Source organism: Marmota monax, unplaced genomic scaffold (assembly GCF_021218885.2).
Source record: "Marmota monax isolate L192 unplaced genomic scaffold, Marmota_monax_Labrador192_F-V1.1 WCK01_AAM20220418_F8-fsc00051, whole genome shotgun sequence".
Classification (NCBI taxonomy): domain Eukaryota; kingdom Metazoa; phylum Chordata; class Mammalia; order Rodentia; family Sciuridae; genus Marmota; species Marmota monax.
In genome coordinates this window covers 16,237,450-16,255,078 of record NW_026695202.1, presented here as the reverse complement: position 1 = coordinate 16,255,078, position 17,629 = coordinate 16,237,450, and the positions used below count along the sequence as shown (strand labels likewise).

The window sequence follows — 17,629 nt, the reverse complement described above, 5'->3', positions numbered from 1 at the left end:
GAGGAACCATCACACTGTTTTCCACAATAGCTGTACATTCATTCCCATCAGCAGTGCAACCAAGAGCCGTTTTTCCAACATCCTTATCAAAAGTTTTTAAAATAATAATTGCCATGCTAATGGCTATGAGGTGGTATCTAATGGTAGTTTTGATGTTTATTTCCCCAATGATTAGTGAAGCTGAGTATCCACCTCTTTGTGGGCTTCCTGGTCATCTGTGCATCATCTTCGAGGAAGTGTCTGTTCAAGTCCTTTGCCTATTTTGGAATCAGGTTGGTTGTTTTCTATTGTTGCTATTAAGTTTTAGGAGTTTTCTATAAATTCTGGATATTAATCCCCTATCAGATACATGTTTTGCAAACATTTTCTCCTATTCTTTACCTATTTATTCTGATGATAATGTCTTTTGAGGCAGAAAGTTTTAAATTTCCATACAGGTCAGTTATCCTTTTGTCACCTACATCTCTGGTGTCAGAACCAAGAAGTCATCACCAAACTGAATGCTGTGAAGCTTTGGCCCTGTTCTCTTCTAAGCCACACAATGTTAGGTTTTACATTTAGGTCTTTGATTGCTATAGTTTGTGTTACGCCGTAAAATTGGGAAATGTGTATTCCAGATCTGTTCTTCTTATATGTTCTTTGGCTGATGGAATCCAAAGGATTCCGAATGAATTTCAGGGTGGGCTTTTCTATTTCTGCAATAACTTCATTAGGATATTGACATGGATAGCAGTGAATCTGGAGACTGCTTTTGGAAGTACTGATACCTTTAACAATATTAAAATTTCCAACCTAAGAACATGGGATGCACCTCCAAACAAATTGTTTATGTCCAGATTAAATTCATCACCCCCCTACCCCTCCCCAGTACTGGGAGTTTTCATTGTACAAATCTTTCACCTCCTTGGTTAAATTAATTCCTAAGTATTTCATTACTTTTTAAAAAATATATATTTTTTTTAGTTGTAGATGGACACAATATCTTCATTTGTTTATTCTTTATGTGGTGCTAAGGATCAAACCCAGTGCCTCACATGTGCAAGGTACACTGAGCCCCAGCCCCTTCATTACTTTTGATGTTATTATAAATGGAGTCACATAATTTCCTTTTTAGATTGCTCATTAGTACATAGAGACACACCTGATTTTTGTACTGACTTTGTATCATGCTACTTTGCTGAATTCACTTATTAGTTCTAACAGTATTTACATGTAGAAAATCCTACATATAAGACCATATGATCTGTGAATAGAAACAGTTATGCTTCTTCCTTTTGGTTGCTGTATTGTATTTCTAGTTTGTTCACAGGGAGTTGTTATTCCTTTTTTTAAATCATGAAAGGGTATTAAATTCTGTCAAATGCTTCTTTCTGCATCAATAGAAATGATCACGTAACATTTCCCCTTTACTCTGCTACTGCTGGTTTTGTGATGCTGAATGTGCTTGGCCTCCAAGAGCGGCCCAGCTGGTTATGATGGACAGTCATGCTGGTGAATCCGGTTTGCTTGTGTTTTGTTGAGGATCTCTATGTTGATCTTCATAAGAGATACTGGTCTAAAGTTTTCTTTTAATGTAGTATCTTTAGCTTTCCTATCAGGGTAAAGCTGACCTTACAGAACAAGCTAAAAGTTTTCACTCCTCTTCAAGTGTTGTAGAAAAGTTTTGAGAACGACTGGTATTAATCCTTTAAATGTTGGGGAGAATTCACCATCAGGTCCTGGGTTTTTCTTTATTGATACACTTTTAGTTACTGATTCAATCTCTTTACTGGTTTTAAGTCTATTCTGATTTTCCATTTCTCTGCAATTTTGTTTGGGCAGAATTTCACTCTCTAGGAATCTGCCCATTTCATCTAAGTTTTCCAATCTGTTGTGCTCATAACCATTTTTATTTCTGTAGAATCAGTAGTAATGCCCCCATTTCATTTCTTCAAGTTGATCAATTCTGTTGTTCTTTTAAAAGAACCAACTGTGGTTTCATAATTTTCTGTTTTTTTTTTTTAAATTTAAATCTTTAGATTTTGTTTACCTCTTACCTGTTTTATCTCTGTTTTAATCTTCATCTTCCCTGTTAGCTTTGGGTTTAGTTTATTCTTTTTCTACTTCCTTTCCACAAATTGTAAAGTTAGGCTATTGATTTTGGGATAATTTTTTAAATGTAAATGTGTATAGCTATCCACTTCTCCCCCAGCACTGCTTTAGCTGTGTTCTCTAAGTTTGAGTAAGTTGCTTTCATCAATCTGTATTTTCCAATTTCCCTCTGATTTCTTTTCTGACCTATTTACTAAGAGTATGTTGTTTAATTTCCCAAATTGAAGAGTTTCATTTTGTGGCTGATTTCTAACTTCATCGCACGGGCTCACAGATGATACTGTGCATGTGGCCTAATGTATGGTCCATGCTCTGAAAATGCCCCAGGTACACTTGCGAAGAACGCATGCGCTATTGCTGCTGGCAGGGTGTTCTGTGTGCGTCTGCAGACCTAGGTGGTCTGCCGTGCTGTTTCACTTCTCTGCTCCCGTACTCGCCCCCGTCCCATTGTCCTATCCATTATCGAAACTGGGGCATTGAAATCTCCAGCCATGATTTTAACACCATGTATTCATTCTTCCTTCAGTTTTGGTTCAGCATGTTTTGGAAGTTGTGAAGTCTGTAAACACTCGTGCCTGTCCGCTTTGTGCTGCACTGACCTATGCAACACAGCAAGTCCTCCTGGGCGTCCCGAAGGCTTTCTCAAGTCTGCTGGGTGGCGGGAGCTGCCCTGCTCTCAGCGGTCCTCACGAGCTGCACTTGTACCGTCTGTTTCCACCCTTCAATCTTAGCCCCGTTGGTCTGTGGAGCTAAACTGAGTCCCTTGTAGACAGCACATAGCTGGATTATGTTTTTATTTATTGTGTTCACCTCTGTCTTTTGATCATCCCAGCTACACTTCGAGTAATTATGGTAAGAAAGGGTTTACGCGTGTCCTTCTGCTATTTCTCAGGTATTTATACGACTCTCGGCTTTTGGACCCTTGCTTCTGGTATTACTACCTTCTATTGTGTTTAGTTCATTTTTTATAGTGACATGTTTGAACACAGCTTTTTAATTTGTGGTTACCATGGGGATCACACTTAACATTCTAAGGTGATAACATTCAAATTTGAATTTATACCAGTTTAACTTCAATGACATACAATGACTCTGCTCCTTTACAGCTCTGTCCCCAACCCTTTTGTTTTTTCCCTCTTCTGTTGTTAACGTCACAAAATTATATCCCGATATATATTTATATATATACTAATATATTTAGTATTTCTTAATATACTAACAATTCTTTGAAATGTATCAGTTCCTTAAATCATGTAGAAAGCAAAATGTGCAATTCTAACCCACTGCTACAATAGCACCAGCTCTTCCAATTACCTATCTCTTTACCTGTATCGAGGCCATTCGTCCCGCACACAGCTTGGAGTTGCGCTAGCGACTCCTGCCTCCTCCTGCAGCAATCCGCTCAACACTGGGCAGGGCTGGGCAGGACAGGGTGGGGCCAGGTCCCAAACTCCCTCAGGTTTTGTCTCTCCCATCTGAAGGACTGTCTGGGCAGCTCCAGGATTGCCGGTTGCCAGTTCTGTTCTTGTGGCACTCTGAACACACCAGGCCAGCCCCTGCCTCCTGGTCTTCCACGTTCCTTCCTGAGGAGAGACCCCGCTGAGCACACTCCTGAGTCACTCCTCCTCTGGGCGTTTAGGATTCTGTCTTCCCAGTCTGACTCCACGTCTCCGTCAAGCTCCTTTTACTTGGGGTTCACTAAGTTTCGTAGACGTTCACATTCAGGGAAGTTCTCAGCCCCCGTTTCTGTCCCTCCCCTGCGCTGGGCCGAGCCACTGCTCTGCGGGACGGCCTTCCACAGCCTCTCCAGCTCTGAGCGCTGCTTTCTTGTTGGTTTTTAACTTTCAGTTGTGGATGACACGACACCTTTATTTTATTTATTTCTATGTGGTGCCAGGCGAGCTCCCCCCAGCCTCGCCCCGCCCTGCCTTTCACTTTGCTCGCGGCGTTTCGGGCCTTTCTCCACAGGTCCCTTCAGTTCTCTGAATATCCTTCAGACCCTGTTTTAAAGCTCAGTCCAGCAGTTCTTCTGTCTTTGGGCTTATGTCTTTCCTTTGACTAGGCTGCATTGACCGTCTTTTATGTCTTCTGATTGTTTCTTGGTGTTCCAATCTGAACATTTCAATCTCACCCTATGGTAACTGTGGGAACACACTCTCTTCCAGAGTCTGCTGCACTCACTGGGCTTGGTGTTCGAGGAACTGCTCAGGCTGTCTCACTGGCAAAGGTCGGCTCAAGGTGGCAACTTAAGATCTCAGCTGTTCTCTGCATTTTGCCTTTACCTACAGGCCCATGGTCACTTTCTATTTTTCCCTGTACATACAGTTGTTTTTCAATGTCCTTTCTTTAATGTCTGGGTCTCAAAAGAGGAAAAAACAAATTAAATAAGGGGAAGCACTGTTCCTTTAAGCTTCTGGAAGTCACCTCAGTCAGAGGGAGCAGGAGGTTCAAGAGCCAAGGCCTCCACCTCTATACTGAGCCTCCACGGCCCAGAGCCTGATGTCAAGCTTTGGAGGACAGGTCCCAGGTGTCCGGAGCACAGAGACCTTTCTGCTCCCCGGCCTGGCTCTCAGGAGCCTTTGCGCACACAGCGGCGTGCCACAGATCTAGGGCAAGGAGCTGTTGAAAGTGACCAAAGCAACCTAACCGCTTGACCTCCTAAGCCTCTTCTGTGTGTGGCAGGCCTTCAGTCAAGTCCACAGCTCCACTGGTCTGACTGAAGAATTCAGACGGTTGAGGCTTAAGGGAGCCTGGCAGGGCTCTGCTTCTTGACCTGGGTGCTATTTACACGACATTTACCTTGGAATGATATGCAAACTGTACCTACACATTAACTTCACTTTTCTATACCCATATTATGTTTCAAAATAAGCACAAATAATCCTTTTAAAATTAGGGGAATGACTGAATTGGGACTTGGAGCGTGACAGGGATTTGCCAGAGCAGCTCACAGATTCTACCCAGGAGACAGCATCTGGCAACAGCTCCCGACACCAGCACCCTATGCCCCAGAAAGGCAGCATGTTCCCAGCTCAGGTACCTGCCTTATTGTATGGTCCCTTTTCTACATCAGAAACCCAGCAGGATGGAGCTGGGGATTTTCACAGTCACTGATTTTCTGCAAACCCATCAGGACTTCCGGGTGCTTCCTAATTACATGCAGAAGACACCTCCAAGAGCTGCACGGGTTCCTACAGGGCTCCAGGAGAGGAACAGCTGAGTGCCTTTGATTGATATTGACTTTAATATCTTCCCCAAACTGAAGAATGTTTTGATTTCCTACAGGCTTTTCCAACCTTTAACCAGAATATGCAGATCTTGATCAGAAATGAACAGTCATTGTTCTGTGAGCCGTTGTGGGAATATAAGCTTACACTAATTTTCAGAACTAAAGACAAGATTCTCTTGCAAAAGCACTTTTTTTTTAAAAAAAAAAATACTTTTTTAGTTATACATGGGCACAATATCTTCTTTTTGTCTATTTAGTTTTATGTGGTGCTAAGGATCGAGCCCAGGGTCTCACACATGAGAGGCGAGTGCTCAACCGCTGAGCCACAACCCCAGCCCGCAAAAGCACTCTTGACACACACACACACTCCATGAACTGGCCAGAATGCAGGGTTGGTGCCCTGTCCCCAGGGGTGTCCACCTCCTACCTTGCCTTCTTGGCAGCTACCAACTTGGGAGACTTCCACAGCACAGGCCTGCTTCCACTGTGCCGTTACCATGAAGCACACATCTGTCGACGCCCACACCATCTTTCCAGGCAGCTCACAAAACCTGCTGCCCCTGTTGCATGGTAACAGGATGACTGCTCAGCATGGCCAGGATCAGAAGCCACACTGGCAATGCCTGCTGTCTCTGCCTCAAAGATGTCCAGACCCAAGGATGGTGAGAGTTGAAAAGGTGAGCACAGTAGAAAGCCAACTTCACTTCTACATTTTAAACCTCTGTCCAATGAAGGGATGACAAGCATCCATAAAAGCCCAGGAAGAGAATGCCCTAAGCAAGAAGAGGCGTGCACTTCTCACAAGACAGTCAACTTCAGACAGAGAAGCAGAACTCTGGATTCCCTTCAAGTTCCTCAGAGCTGCTCACCAGAAGAGGTTCGATTCTGCGGTGAGCCAGGCCCTTGTTCATTGTGCTGCTGACCCTCAGCACCATCTGGTAAGTGGTGTTTAATGACCCACTTCTCCAATCAGACTGTGGCCAGGGGTGGCACCTTCCTTAACTCAATGGGCCCTGGGTGTGACACTCATAGAGTCTTTATAATTTACTCGCAAGGAATTAATGAGTGCCTGCTTATTAAGGCCCAGAGAGGATCAGACCCGACAGAGTTCTTTCTTTTTTTAATGTGTTGGTCCTAGAATAGTAATTGTAGAATACAAGATGGCTAAGAATAATGGTTTCAAAATAAAACCGTCGAGGAGTTACTACTGAGCCATGCTGAGCAGCTACGATGCACCTCTGTTCTGAGCACACCTGTCTCTGTTGTATTTGACTAAGGTCACTTTAGGCAAAAATTCCGACACTTGGTCAGGGTTACTTGCTAACATTTCCCTTTGCCAAACTTCAGCTACCCAATTTATAAAATCAATCATTTTATGTGACAGTGTCTTTTAAGTATGGTAATTCCAAAAGTTATTTATTAATTTCCTAAACGTATCTCCAAATCACTGTTCATGATAAAGAAAATTAATGCAAAAAAGAAAAACTGGCCAATAACTACCTTGATCAGAAAACAGATCCAGGGCTGGGGGCGCAGCTCAGGGGAGAGTGCTTACCCAGCTTGTGAGATGCCCTGGCTCCAGTCCCAGCAATTCGGGAGGCAGGGTAGACACAGGTGTTCTAGTGCTTTGTAAGCTCAGCAAGTGGGCCGGGGGCTCCTGCAGTGTGCAGTGAAGCCACTCGCTCCACCCTGTGCACCAGCTCCTCCAAGGCCAGCCTCACCTTGGGGACTGCTATGTCCACACAGCTGCCCAGGTGACTGTAAAACACCATGGCTGCACCACAGCTACGGCCGCCTGGGGACAAGGGTGTGCCATGGCTGTCGGCACTAAGCAGGTTTCAGGAGTAGTAAGTGGGCGCTGGATGTTGAGGTGGACAGTGCAGGCAGCCTGCGAGGGTCAGGGTCCAAAGGACTACTTTATGGCCTCATCTTGAAAGTCAGGTATAAAATTTCTAAAACACAGTCGAGCACTCCCTCTACTATGCTGAGCTCCTCGAACCGATAAACACCACAGAAACGGTGCACAGGAGGCCACTGCAGACACATTGGGAAAATGACTTTGAAGACAGTTTCTAATTAAAAATACTTCCTTAGGGCAGTAAACTTACCACTGAAAGACAACCAAGGAGACATTATCTTGGAGTGGATTTCCAGTGTGCTTTCTTTAAAATTCAGACTATGCAATTTTTAAGAAAGAAAGCAAGCTGGGGATGCATCCCATCAAAGACATCAGACTGCAATGTCAGCTATATCACTCAGTTACAAGGAGCAGATCCTTATGAACTAAGGCAACAAATTGTGCAAAGGTTGTTTTCAAATAAATTTCATGATGGCCCTTCAGACGTAAAGTAACCACTTAACCACTGAGCAATGAACTCCAGAAAACACGGTGTCATGTCAAAGCCAGGGAGCAGCTTTGTGCCAATCTGTGCACAGGCATCTGCCTGACCTGCCCAGCGGGTGACAACGAAGGTGAGGCAGCTGTCCCCCTGACTGAGCATGTGCCCACAGCCTGCCACCTCTGAAAGATGTGCTCCTGGTGCAGGGGAACCAGGCAGAGTGCACGCTGACCCCAGAGCTGGGGCGTGAAGAGAACAAAGGAAGGGCTGTGCAGGACCGCCACAGCCTGAGGTGAAGTGGAAGGATGCCAACCAGGCTGCCACGGGTCACCGCAGAGGCCATTTCAGACATGCAGGTTGCACACCTGTCTGTACACAGCAGAGATTCTTAGTGAGTCCAGAGATGTAGGAAAATGAGGAGCCCAAACTGAAAGCTGAGAGCCACTCGGTGAGTGCACACACCCCATAGTGCTCCCCCAGGAACAGCAGGAAGGCTGTGGGCAATGGCGTCCTTTCCTGCTCAGTGTCCTGCGTGGCGGGCCCTTGGGAGCAGAGTCAGCACACCTGCTCGCTGCCTTCCTACAGGGTGGCTTCCACCACCCCATGGCCTTGCCTCCTGAGTGCCACTGGTTTGCTTTCAGGGGACAGAAAGATTTCACTTACACACTATCTCCGATCACAGTAGGCGAGGGTAAAAGAGAATCAATCTGTAGCATTAAAAAAAAAAAAAAAAATCCATGGAAGCCACACCAGAAAGTTTAGGATTTTAAAGCAAAACAGTATCAACAGGTTATCTAGTATACTCTAAAATACCTGTCTTGCCAAGATGTGGCACTCTCATCCAGAAAAGCTGGCTTCAAAACACATGTGGGTGTCCCATGTGGGGGAAGCACTCAGAGTACAGGAGCAAAGAGACACAGGGATAAAGTGCATGCACCGTCAGCGCGCACCACGAGTCCTCGTGTGCACGTGTACACAAACTGCATGCCGAAGGCCATCTGCTCCCTTCACCTGTGTTACCGTTTAGATATGAGGTGTTCCCCAAAAGCTAATGTGAGGGACAATGAGACAAAGTTCAGAAATGATGTGATTGTCATCCATGGATTGAACCAACAGTTCTGACTGGTAGAAGGCAGAGCCGCAGGTCCCCTGCCCTTTGTGGATGTGATGGAGGGAAAGGCCCTCCTCTTCCTCTGGACTGTGGCCTGCGCTGTGCCATGTGGACCTGCTCCTGACTCTCCAGGAGTCCCTCCACTGACCCACAGGCTTCCTTGTGAGGTGAGCAGCTGTGGCAGGACTTGTATAAGAATACACATGGCCCTTTATAAACACCATGACACTTCGGTCACCACAACCAGCTGGCAGGCAAAGCATTGAGCATGCAGAGGTCATCTGAGGTGCTCCAGGGTCAACAAGTGACCAAGCTTGATTCGGGGCTGTCTGCTTGTACAGATGCCCTTACTACTAGGCCAGCGACCTTGGCTCAGGTCAGAGGAAAAGGCTGTTGAGCACTATTCCTGCAAACTCTCAGCTTATGGGGTGGATTCTATGCAAATTAATTTTATTTTCTTACAAATGAAGTCCTTCAATATAAAAAAGAAGAGAAAAACAAAAACCAGGCTCTCACTCCATCCTTATCCCCGCCTCATCCCCCCAATAAAAAAAAATATAAAGAAACCCACATCAAGGACAACTGATCAAAACACAGATCAAAAAAGAAAGAAAGAAAAACATTTCAAATAAAGTTCAGCTGTTTCTATTTGGAAACAACAACAAAAAAATCCCACTTGCCACAATAAACTGACAAATAAGAAATCGACTCTGTGGTGACGAAGCTGGAATTTTCCGATGGCACTGGCTCCTCTGTCATTACTGTGGGTGACCCAAAGTGAGCAGGGCGAGTGAACAGCTGGGCATTGCCTGCGCTCCCGGCCCTGAAACAGGAGCACCCTGGGCAGGCCTCCAGAGACAGGCTCCCCCCACCCCAACTGGAAAGCCCTGAGGCGAAGAGAAACCCTCCAGCGCTCCCCACCTGAGGGCTGCCAGCCTGCTCAGACAGGCTGACTCCCCATTCCTCGCCCTGGGGGACAACAAAGGGCATCTTTTGTAGCCTTGTCTGCAGATTTCCCATGGAAACAGGTGGCTATCCAACCTCAGGCCCTGTTGCCTTCCACAGAAAATGCTCAGGCTCCTGGACAGGGCAGTTGCTCCAACCACCCTCCCATGTCTCGAGTGTACCCACTCATATAGAGGTTCAGTCCAACAAGAGTCACGAGAAGGATGGGGCACAGCCTTACAGTTTGGAGGTGAGGTGTCCCCCAAGGCTAACGTGTGCGACAATGCCAGGACGTGCAGAGGTGGAAGGAGTGGGGAGAGAACCAGCCTGACTCCGCACTGAGTGGGTGACGTGGGTGGTAACTGTAGGTGGCTGGGTGGGGTCCAAGGAGAAGGGTGCTGGGGATGGCCTTGTATTTTGCCAGGCTGAGAGGAGATGTGTCTCTCCGCTTGAGGACATGATTGTCACCCTGAGCTGCTTTCTTCCACCACACTCTTCCACCATGATCTTCTACCTCATCTAGGGCCCAGAACAAAGGAACTGACTCTCCATGGACTGTGGGCTCTGAACCTGTGAGCCCCAAATAAACTTTCCTTCTTCCAAAATTGTTCTTATCAGGTCTTTTGTTCACAGCAGCAAAAAAGCTGACTAAAACACACGCCGGGGACGGTGGCACACGCCTGTGATTCCAATGGCTTGGGAGGCTGAGGCAGAAGGATCACAAGTTAGAAGCCAGTCTCAGCAACTTAGCAAGACCCTGTCTCAAAATTTAAAAAGGCGGTGTGTGTGTGTGTGTGTGTGTGTTTATGCGCACGCGTGTGTGTGTGTGTGTGTGCTGAGGAAGCTGCTCTGTGGTTAGGTACCCCGGGTTCAACCCCCAGTACCAAAGGGAGAAAGTGAGCTGTGGGTGAGATTTCCTTGGAGAACACCATCTGCAGTGCAGGTGGACATACAGCCCCACTTCCCTGAACTGGATGTTTTTCCCCCACTTTCTTCTTTAGGCTTTAAAAAGAAAAATGCTGATGAGCATAGTCTGGTGACCACACAAAGCAGGGAACTAATGTCACGGTACCCTGAGGGCCTCCTCAGCACCCTGTCAGCCCTTCACTGTTAGGACTTCTCCTGTTGCCACGGGAATGGCAGCATCTCCATCACCAGTTGTTAGCACTCCTCAATCTGCTTACTTTGAAACACGTGATTTCCACCAGCTTCTTTTCTCTTGGCATCTCACTGTGGAGAGCTGTCTCTGCAGTCCTAGGCTGGGCTCCTTACTGCTTCCTGTGGGACACACTCCCCAAGTCCTACTTTTACCCCAACCCCATACACAAAAGCACAGGGCCTGGTGGAGATGGGGCAAGGCGCCAGGGCTGGGCTTGACTTTCACAAGGGAAGTTCCTAAAATTACATGGTGGATTTTACCTAGAACCTGAGCAGGCTGTGTGTGTCCTGGGCCCCGGGTGGCCACCTCTGTACTGATCTGTTTGGGATGGTATAACTGCCTAGTAAAGTAAAGGAGTGAGCAGGACAGACTCCAGAAGGCACGGCAGACCCAGGAAGGGTAAAAGCCAGCGCTGCTGTAAGAGCCCCTCAAAAATGACAACTAAGGGGCAGAGAAACTGCTCCCTGCTGCTATGAAGACAGGGTGCCCTCATGGTCACATGTTTCCAAATAGCAACTCAAGCAGTTTTTCCAACTGACGGGATCCTCAGAATTTCTACAGCAAAAAACCATGAGCATTTTCATATTTGCCGTAAGGACCATACTTATGCTCTTGGCCAGGTAGCACTGGTGACAAGTCACACAGGGTCTTGGAATTAGAAGCCTCTGCCCTAGAGTTTCAAAGCATTTCAGTGACACACTAGTTCAGGATACCCTGCTGCCCTGGGAGAATGAGCTCACGATGTGCAAAGTTTGTAGGGTGGTGATTGTTTTCAGACACAAGCCAGCAGGTCAGCTTGCTGGCTAAGACTACTGGCCATGAACTGGCCTGGGACTCACATGCAAGGATACAAGGGTTACTGTCATCGATGTTGCAGCTGTCTAGGATCAGCGGGATGCCATCCAGCTCATTCACCTAGAGAAAGAGGACAGACAGTTTAGTCTGGGCCAGAGAGGATGGACGCCTCTTCTCGCCTCCTGATTTCTTCATCCAGTGTTACAACATGCTGGCACAATTACATTAACCACCCCCCCCATCAGTTCAGAAACATTTAAAAATACATCAACAAAACTGATACTTTATTTTCTTTTTACTCTTTCAGTTGAATATTGAATAGTCAAATAAAAAATGATAAATAAAAAATGATAAAAAAATTAAAAATGATAAAAGAAGATCTCTTCCTAACACTGTTCACAGGGTCAACTCCAAATGAACGTGAGCTGCAAATTTAAACAGTGAAAAAATACTAATACTAGAAGAAAACACGAGTGAATGCCTTCTCTACACAGGAAGCAGGAAAAGTTCCCAATTATGATTAAAAAATCCGGAAACAAAAGGGAAAAGGTTTTATAATTTGACTACATTTTAGAAAAGAAGGAAAATGAAAATTGGGGAAATTATTTGTAAGATGTCACAGACTAAGATATTTGCAAAAGATTAACATTTTAATATATACAGAACTTAAAAAGTTGAAATGGAGCTTGTTGTGGCTCAGGGTCAGAGCACCTGCCTCACATGTATGAAGCCCTGGGCTTGAATCCCAGGGGAGGAGAATGAACAAATTAATAAGTTAATCTGAGAAATAATAAAACATTAAATTAAAAAAAAAAAAAAAACAACAACAACAACCCAAATACCAGTTACCCACAGGGAGAGGAGGATGGAGTTGGAAGAAACAGGAATGAGACCCTGCCCACCAGCAGACCTGTTTTTACAATTCTATAACTTTGGAATGAATCTATGTATGTTTTATATAATTTTCTGAATTTCCAAACTGAAACAAATTAATCTAAAAAGACATACGACAAAGAGAAATGACTTCCTCTAATGGGAAATGCTTTGACTTTGTGCCCCTAGTGAGACAGATCCTATATCACAGCCACGGTGGGGACCCACACCACACCTAGTAATCTGAGCCTCAGTGATGACATTAATATTATTATTTTGAACCATAATTTGCATATTGAAAGCAAATGAGCAAGTAATATCATTGGCAACCACGATTTTCAGCCTTAAAAAATCTAATCAGTTAATTTTATATTTAAAATACAAACATTAATATGAACTCATGGTATATTTTTTCTCTTCCCAAAAATATAATATTTCCTTAGTTTACTGAAAAGGCCTAAAAGCAAAGAGTGCAGCAGCAGTGAGCCCCATGTTCTGAACTCCACACCCCACTCTTCCAGAGGTCCTTGGTGACAGACTTGCTTGGACAACCATTACTTGTTGGTAATGGTTCTCAGGCTCCCCAATACCAAGACAAAGAGAAAATTAGCTGGCATCATCTAATTCATATGATTTCCTCTGGGCATGAGAGGAGAGGAGGCCTGGCGGCGCCCCGGGCAGTCTCAGACTCTGAGGATTTGCTCTGCAAGGCCAGGCATTACGGGCTCCTCTGTACAGAAAGGGAACATAAGGATCAGAAGCCAGCGCCCTCCCTGTGGCCATTCATCTAACAAGTGGGGTCTGGAGACCACTGCAGCTCATAGCAGTGGACCCTGAGAGGACGAGCTGCAAAATTGCTGGCAACTTGACACTTTGGCCACGTCTGATGGATTTTGTGATAAAATCTGGGTTTCAATTTCTATCTTTTTAAATTTTTTATTTTTCTGGTTATTCACTTCAGACCATATTTTATAGAATTATTGGTCCCGGACAGTTTGGGGAAAGGAAACTCATGTCTCAGCACAGCAAGAGTAGTGGTGGGCCACTCTGAGGGTAAACCCTGGGTTCTGCCCCTCCCAAGTGCCCCTCCAAGGCTCCTCCGGTGACACGCTGCACACTAACCAGGAGAGTCTGGGGAAGAGCCTGCTGCTGGCACTGGGGTGAAGACAAAGGGAGCCCTCAAAAGGGGCCAGTAAGGAACTGAGAGCAGATTCTCACCAGCCCCTGAGAACTTGTGACCTGGATGCCAACGCAGCCCTGAGCCCGATGGAGGCTGGTTTTGGCTCCTGGTTTATTTAGCCAGGGAATAAACCACAGAGCAGGAGCTCAAGGAAGGCCTCCCTGGAGAAGGGCAGTGGGTGAAGGTGAGGACAGCGAATGGAGTTGAGGCAGACGAGTGAGGGGCCATGCGGTGTTTGGTGGGGAAAGAGCAATGTGAGGGCTGGGTGCTGGAAGGCAGGCGGCATGGAGACGGGCAGGACGGTGAGCACAGCCCAGCGGGAGCCCGGCCTTGGGCAAGTCACTAAACCTCATGTGTGAAATGGGGTGACAGGGCCTGCTTCAAAGGGACTGTGACTACAGAATGGACTGCCATGCCTGGGGAACACAGGGCAAGCTCAGTCAGGGTGCTGTGAGTGGTGGTGGTGGCCAGTGACGTCCATGTGGTCAGCTGGCAGGAGGTGGGTGGCTCATGAGAGTAGGAGAAAACGAGGACACTCTTCACAGGCCAAAGTTACCCTTCCATTCTGCAGGGGGAAAACTGCAAACTCTTCTCAAACACCAGCTTTTTCTGACAAGTGAGAAATAAAGTATTTAGCATTTATTATTCAGTGCAAGAAAAACACCTCTTCCTTTAAAAAAAAAAGGTAGAATTCTGAGGTGTTTCAAATGGGTAAGATTTTCTTTAAAGGAAATAAAACCACTTGCTGAAAACTGAAATTTAAGCAGGAATCAGGGATAAATGGAAGAGTTCTTACAGATCAGGGGCCAGTGGCACTGAGGGGGAATTGAGGAAGGTGCTCCTGGGCCAGCGTCTCAAGTCCACACTGCTGCATCACCAACAGGGGACAGAGGAGACTCCACAGAAAGGCCTCAGTGTCCACAACACCAGACACGCACCACCGCACACTGGGGGCCAGTGGCTGTCAAGCTCAGCAGGAAATGCAGACTCGGTGCGACACCCCCACGAGGGGCTGAGCCCATCTGCTACTTCCGGCCAGTTCACTGCCATGGGGCCAAGGTGCGCGGCAGGGGAGAACCATTAGGACCTTAACGGGCTTTCTTCTGTTAGCACTTCATAAAACAAGGAAGTGGTCTGTGTCTTTACACGACATGTTGGGAGCTGATTCTGGACCCAGAGCACATTGAGTCATGAGCTTTGGAGCTCCCGCAGAGCCGAGCTTGGGGGGCTCTCCTGTGGTGATAGCACAGCAAGACAGGGAGCCTGGTTTAAGCAAATGGGCTTTGGCCTTCGGAAGCAAACAGGAGACAGCGAACGAACTTGCCCCTTCGAGTCCCCCAGGAGCGCAGGTCAGGAGCTCATGGTGCGATCGTGCAGGTGTGGCCCTGGATCACCACCGGAGGGAGGTGAGCCAGGGGCAGCACGGTAGGCCTGGGTCATCCTGCTGTGCTCACACTGCATGGTGGACATGGAGGACAAAACCTCAGAGGGCAGAAACGCACTGTGAGGGAGAGGAGCGTCCTGAGCCAAGTCTGGACCACACTCTAAAAACACATTCACAGCAGTCCCTCAACAGCAGGCCCACGTGCCACCAGGCCTGCCACAGAAGTGAACGGCCAGCGTGGGCGTGGTGATGCTCAGACATGGTCCATCTAGGGATGCTGCCACCCAGGATACCTGACGGCCATCTCAGAGAGCTGGGGGATGGGCTGGGGGTGGCCCAGGGGTAGAGCGTTCACCTGGCATGTCGAGCCCTGGCTCCCCGCATGTACCACCTGAAGACTACTGCAGATGAAAGAGCATCATGGAGAGAGGCAGCAGCCGGGGTCTCCTCATGAGACTAACTCCCTTCCCTGCCCCACAGGGAAGGGGAAGGGTCAACAAGCAGACAGACTACAGGACCCCAGTCAGCCTCTGGTGGTTCTGAACTTCGGAAAGTCTAGGCTACCTGACGTGGAGCTGAAGAGCTGTGGCCACATGTGGTACTGTGGTGGGCATGACACAAGGAAACCTGAGGCCAGGTGGCCTGCCTATCATGAGAACATGAGAAACAGCATTGACGTAGGATGCAGTGTCTCCTGAGCACACTCAAAGAGCTGGATGTAGTGACCTCTGACCTCCAACAAAGTCCAAACAGAACTCTGACTTCCTGGCTCGCAGCCTGTGCCACTGTCCTCAGCTGTCTCAAGCTGGTGTCCTCCTGCCATTCTCTTCCGACCTTTGCCTTACACAGCAAATTCTAAGTCTTACACTACTATGGGACATTCATCTTTAGGTGGCACTGGTTTCCACAGTGTTTTGTGCAACTCAGCTTTGTTATTAAGCTGCTTCTGTCCCCGGGGACAGGAGGACAAAGAATGATACACCTCAGGGAGCAACTAGTATGCAGGAGGACTGCATTTTGCAACACTCCTCCAGAGAGCTCAGAACCCTCCAAGACCAGGGGCCCTCAACCTCACTACACAGTGGCATCACCTGGAGAGCCCTGAACAAATGCATGAGAACTCTGGGCACCAAAGTCTCAGCACAAGCCCTCCAGGCAGCTCCCATGTGCAGCAAAGGTGGGAACACCCGACACTCCCAGAGCCAAGAGCTCCCACCAGCCGCAGTCCCAGGGAGGAACTCCTGAAGCCCAGCACCTGTCGCATGCTGGCTCCCTTGGTCCTTTGCTTTCTTTACTACTAAAATGCACTTTATGGAGCTACAGTTCCTGCACGGTAAATGGCCACTGCACCTGTATGAGCACAGACAAAAATCCAGATGTGGGACATTCTCGTCACCACAGAAACGTCCCTGGGCACCGCTGCACCCACCTCCCCACATGCCTCTGCTCAGTCTTCTCTGTGTTGTCCCCACAGCATATTTTCCTCTTTCCATAATCTAATACGTATTAAATCATATCAAAAGGAGCCTTTTCCAGTGTTTTCAGGTTCACCCCTCTTGGTATACGCATGGTAATTTTTTTCCTTTTTGTTTCTGATTATTAGTATGCTATCATCTGTCTGTTACAAGCTGATGGACATTTGGGTTGGTACCAATTTTATCTGAGAGGAATGGAGGTGCTAAGAATACTTGCATTCAGGTCTTTTCAGGGACACACTTCCATTTCTCTTGGATCAGTACCTAAGAGCAGAATTGCTGGGTCTTATAACAAACTATTTTCCAAGATGGTGTACCACTCCATCGGTGTAGCTGAGCTACTCCAGGTCCTTGCCAACACTTGACATCATGGACTGTTTTCTGTTTTCTTTTGCCATGGTGGGGATGGAACCCAAGGCCTTGTGTGTGCAGACGCTCTGCCACTAAGCCATATCCCCAGCGTGATACCATGGGACTTTTTAGGTGGTCTTAACCCACATTTCCCTGGTGACTGATGATGCAAGGCATCTCCTGAGATGCACACTCCTCGTCTTTGTAGTTGGGTGTTGCTCACTGTTCCGCCTATCACTTGCATGAGCTTCTTATTTGAGCTGTAAGAGACTCTACTTCGTGAACAGTGCTTTCCCAAATACACATACTGCAAACATCTTCCCTGCACAGCGGCTTGCCTTTCCATTACACAGTGCTTTAAAGAGCACAGCTCTTTAAATGAGGAACAAAGTGTCAATTTTTTTTGCATTACTGTTGGTGTGTTGTGTCCTAAGAAACCCTGGCCTATCCCAGCACATTCAAGATGTTTCCTTCTACATATTTCATAGCTCAAACTTTTAGATTTCCATTTTAAGTCAACTTTTGAGTTTGGAAGAGGGTAGAGGTCAAAGCTCCTTTCCCCATAGAATATGAACTTGTTCCAGTGCCCCCCTTTCCGCCGCTCTTCTCACGGCCCCACATCTAGGTCTGTCCTAGCACCACACGGTCCTAATTTACCTTATGTAAGCCACAAAGGAAGAAGTATAATTCTCTATTT

At 46.9% G+C, this 17,629-nt stretch overlaps 1 protein-coding gene across 1 annotated transcript in view; it reads right to left on the bottom strand.

Moving 5' to 3' along the window:
* The window catches only part of Atxn10 (ataxin 10), a 142,857-nt gene that overhangs the window by 12,041 nt on the left and 113,187 nt on the right, over positions 1-17,629 (bottom strand). The window contains exon 10 of the mRNA XM_046429403.2: positions 11,726-11,789. Within this exon, the coding sequence (XP_046285359.1) occupies positions 11,726-11,789 (64 nt within the window). The remainder of the gene's footprint in view (positions 1-11,725; positions 11,790-17,629) is intronic.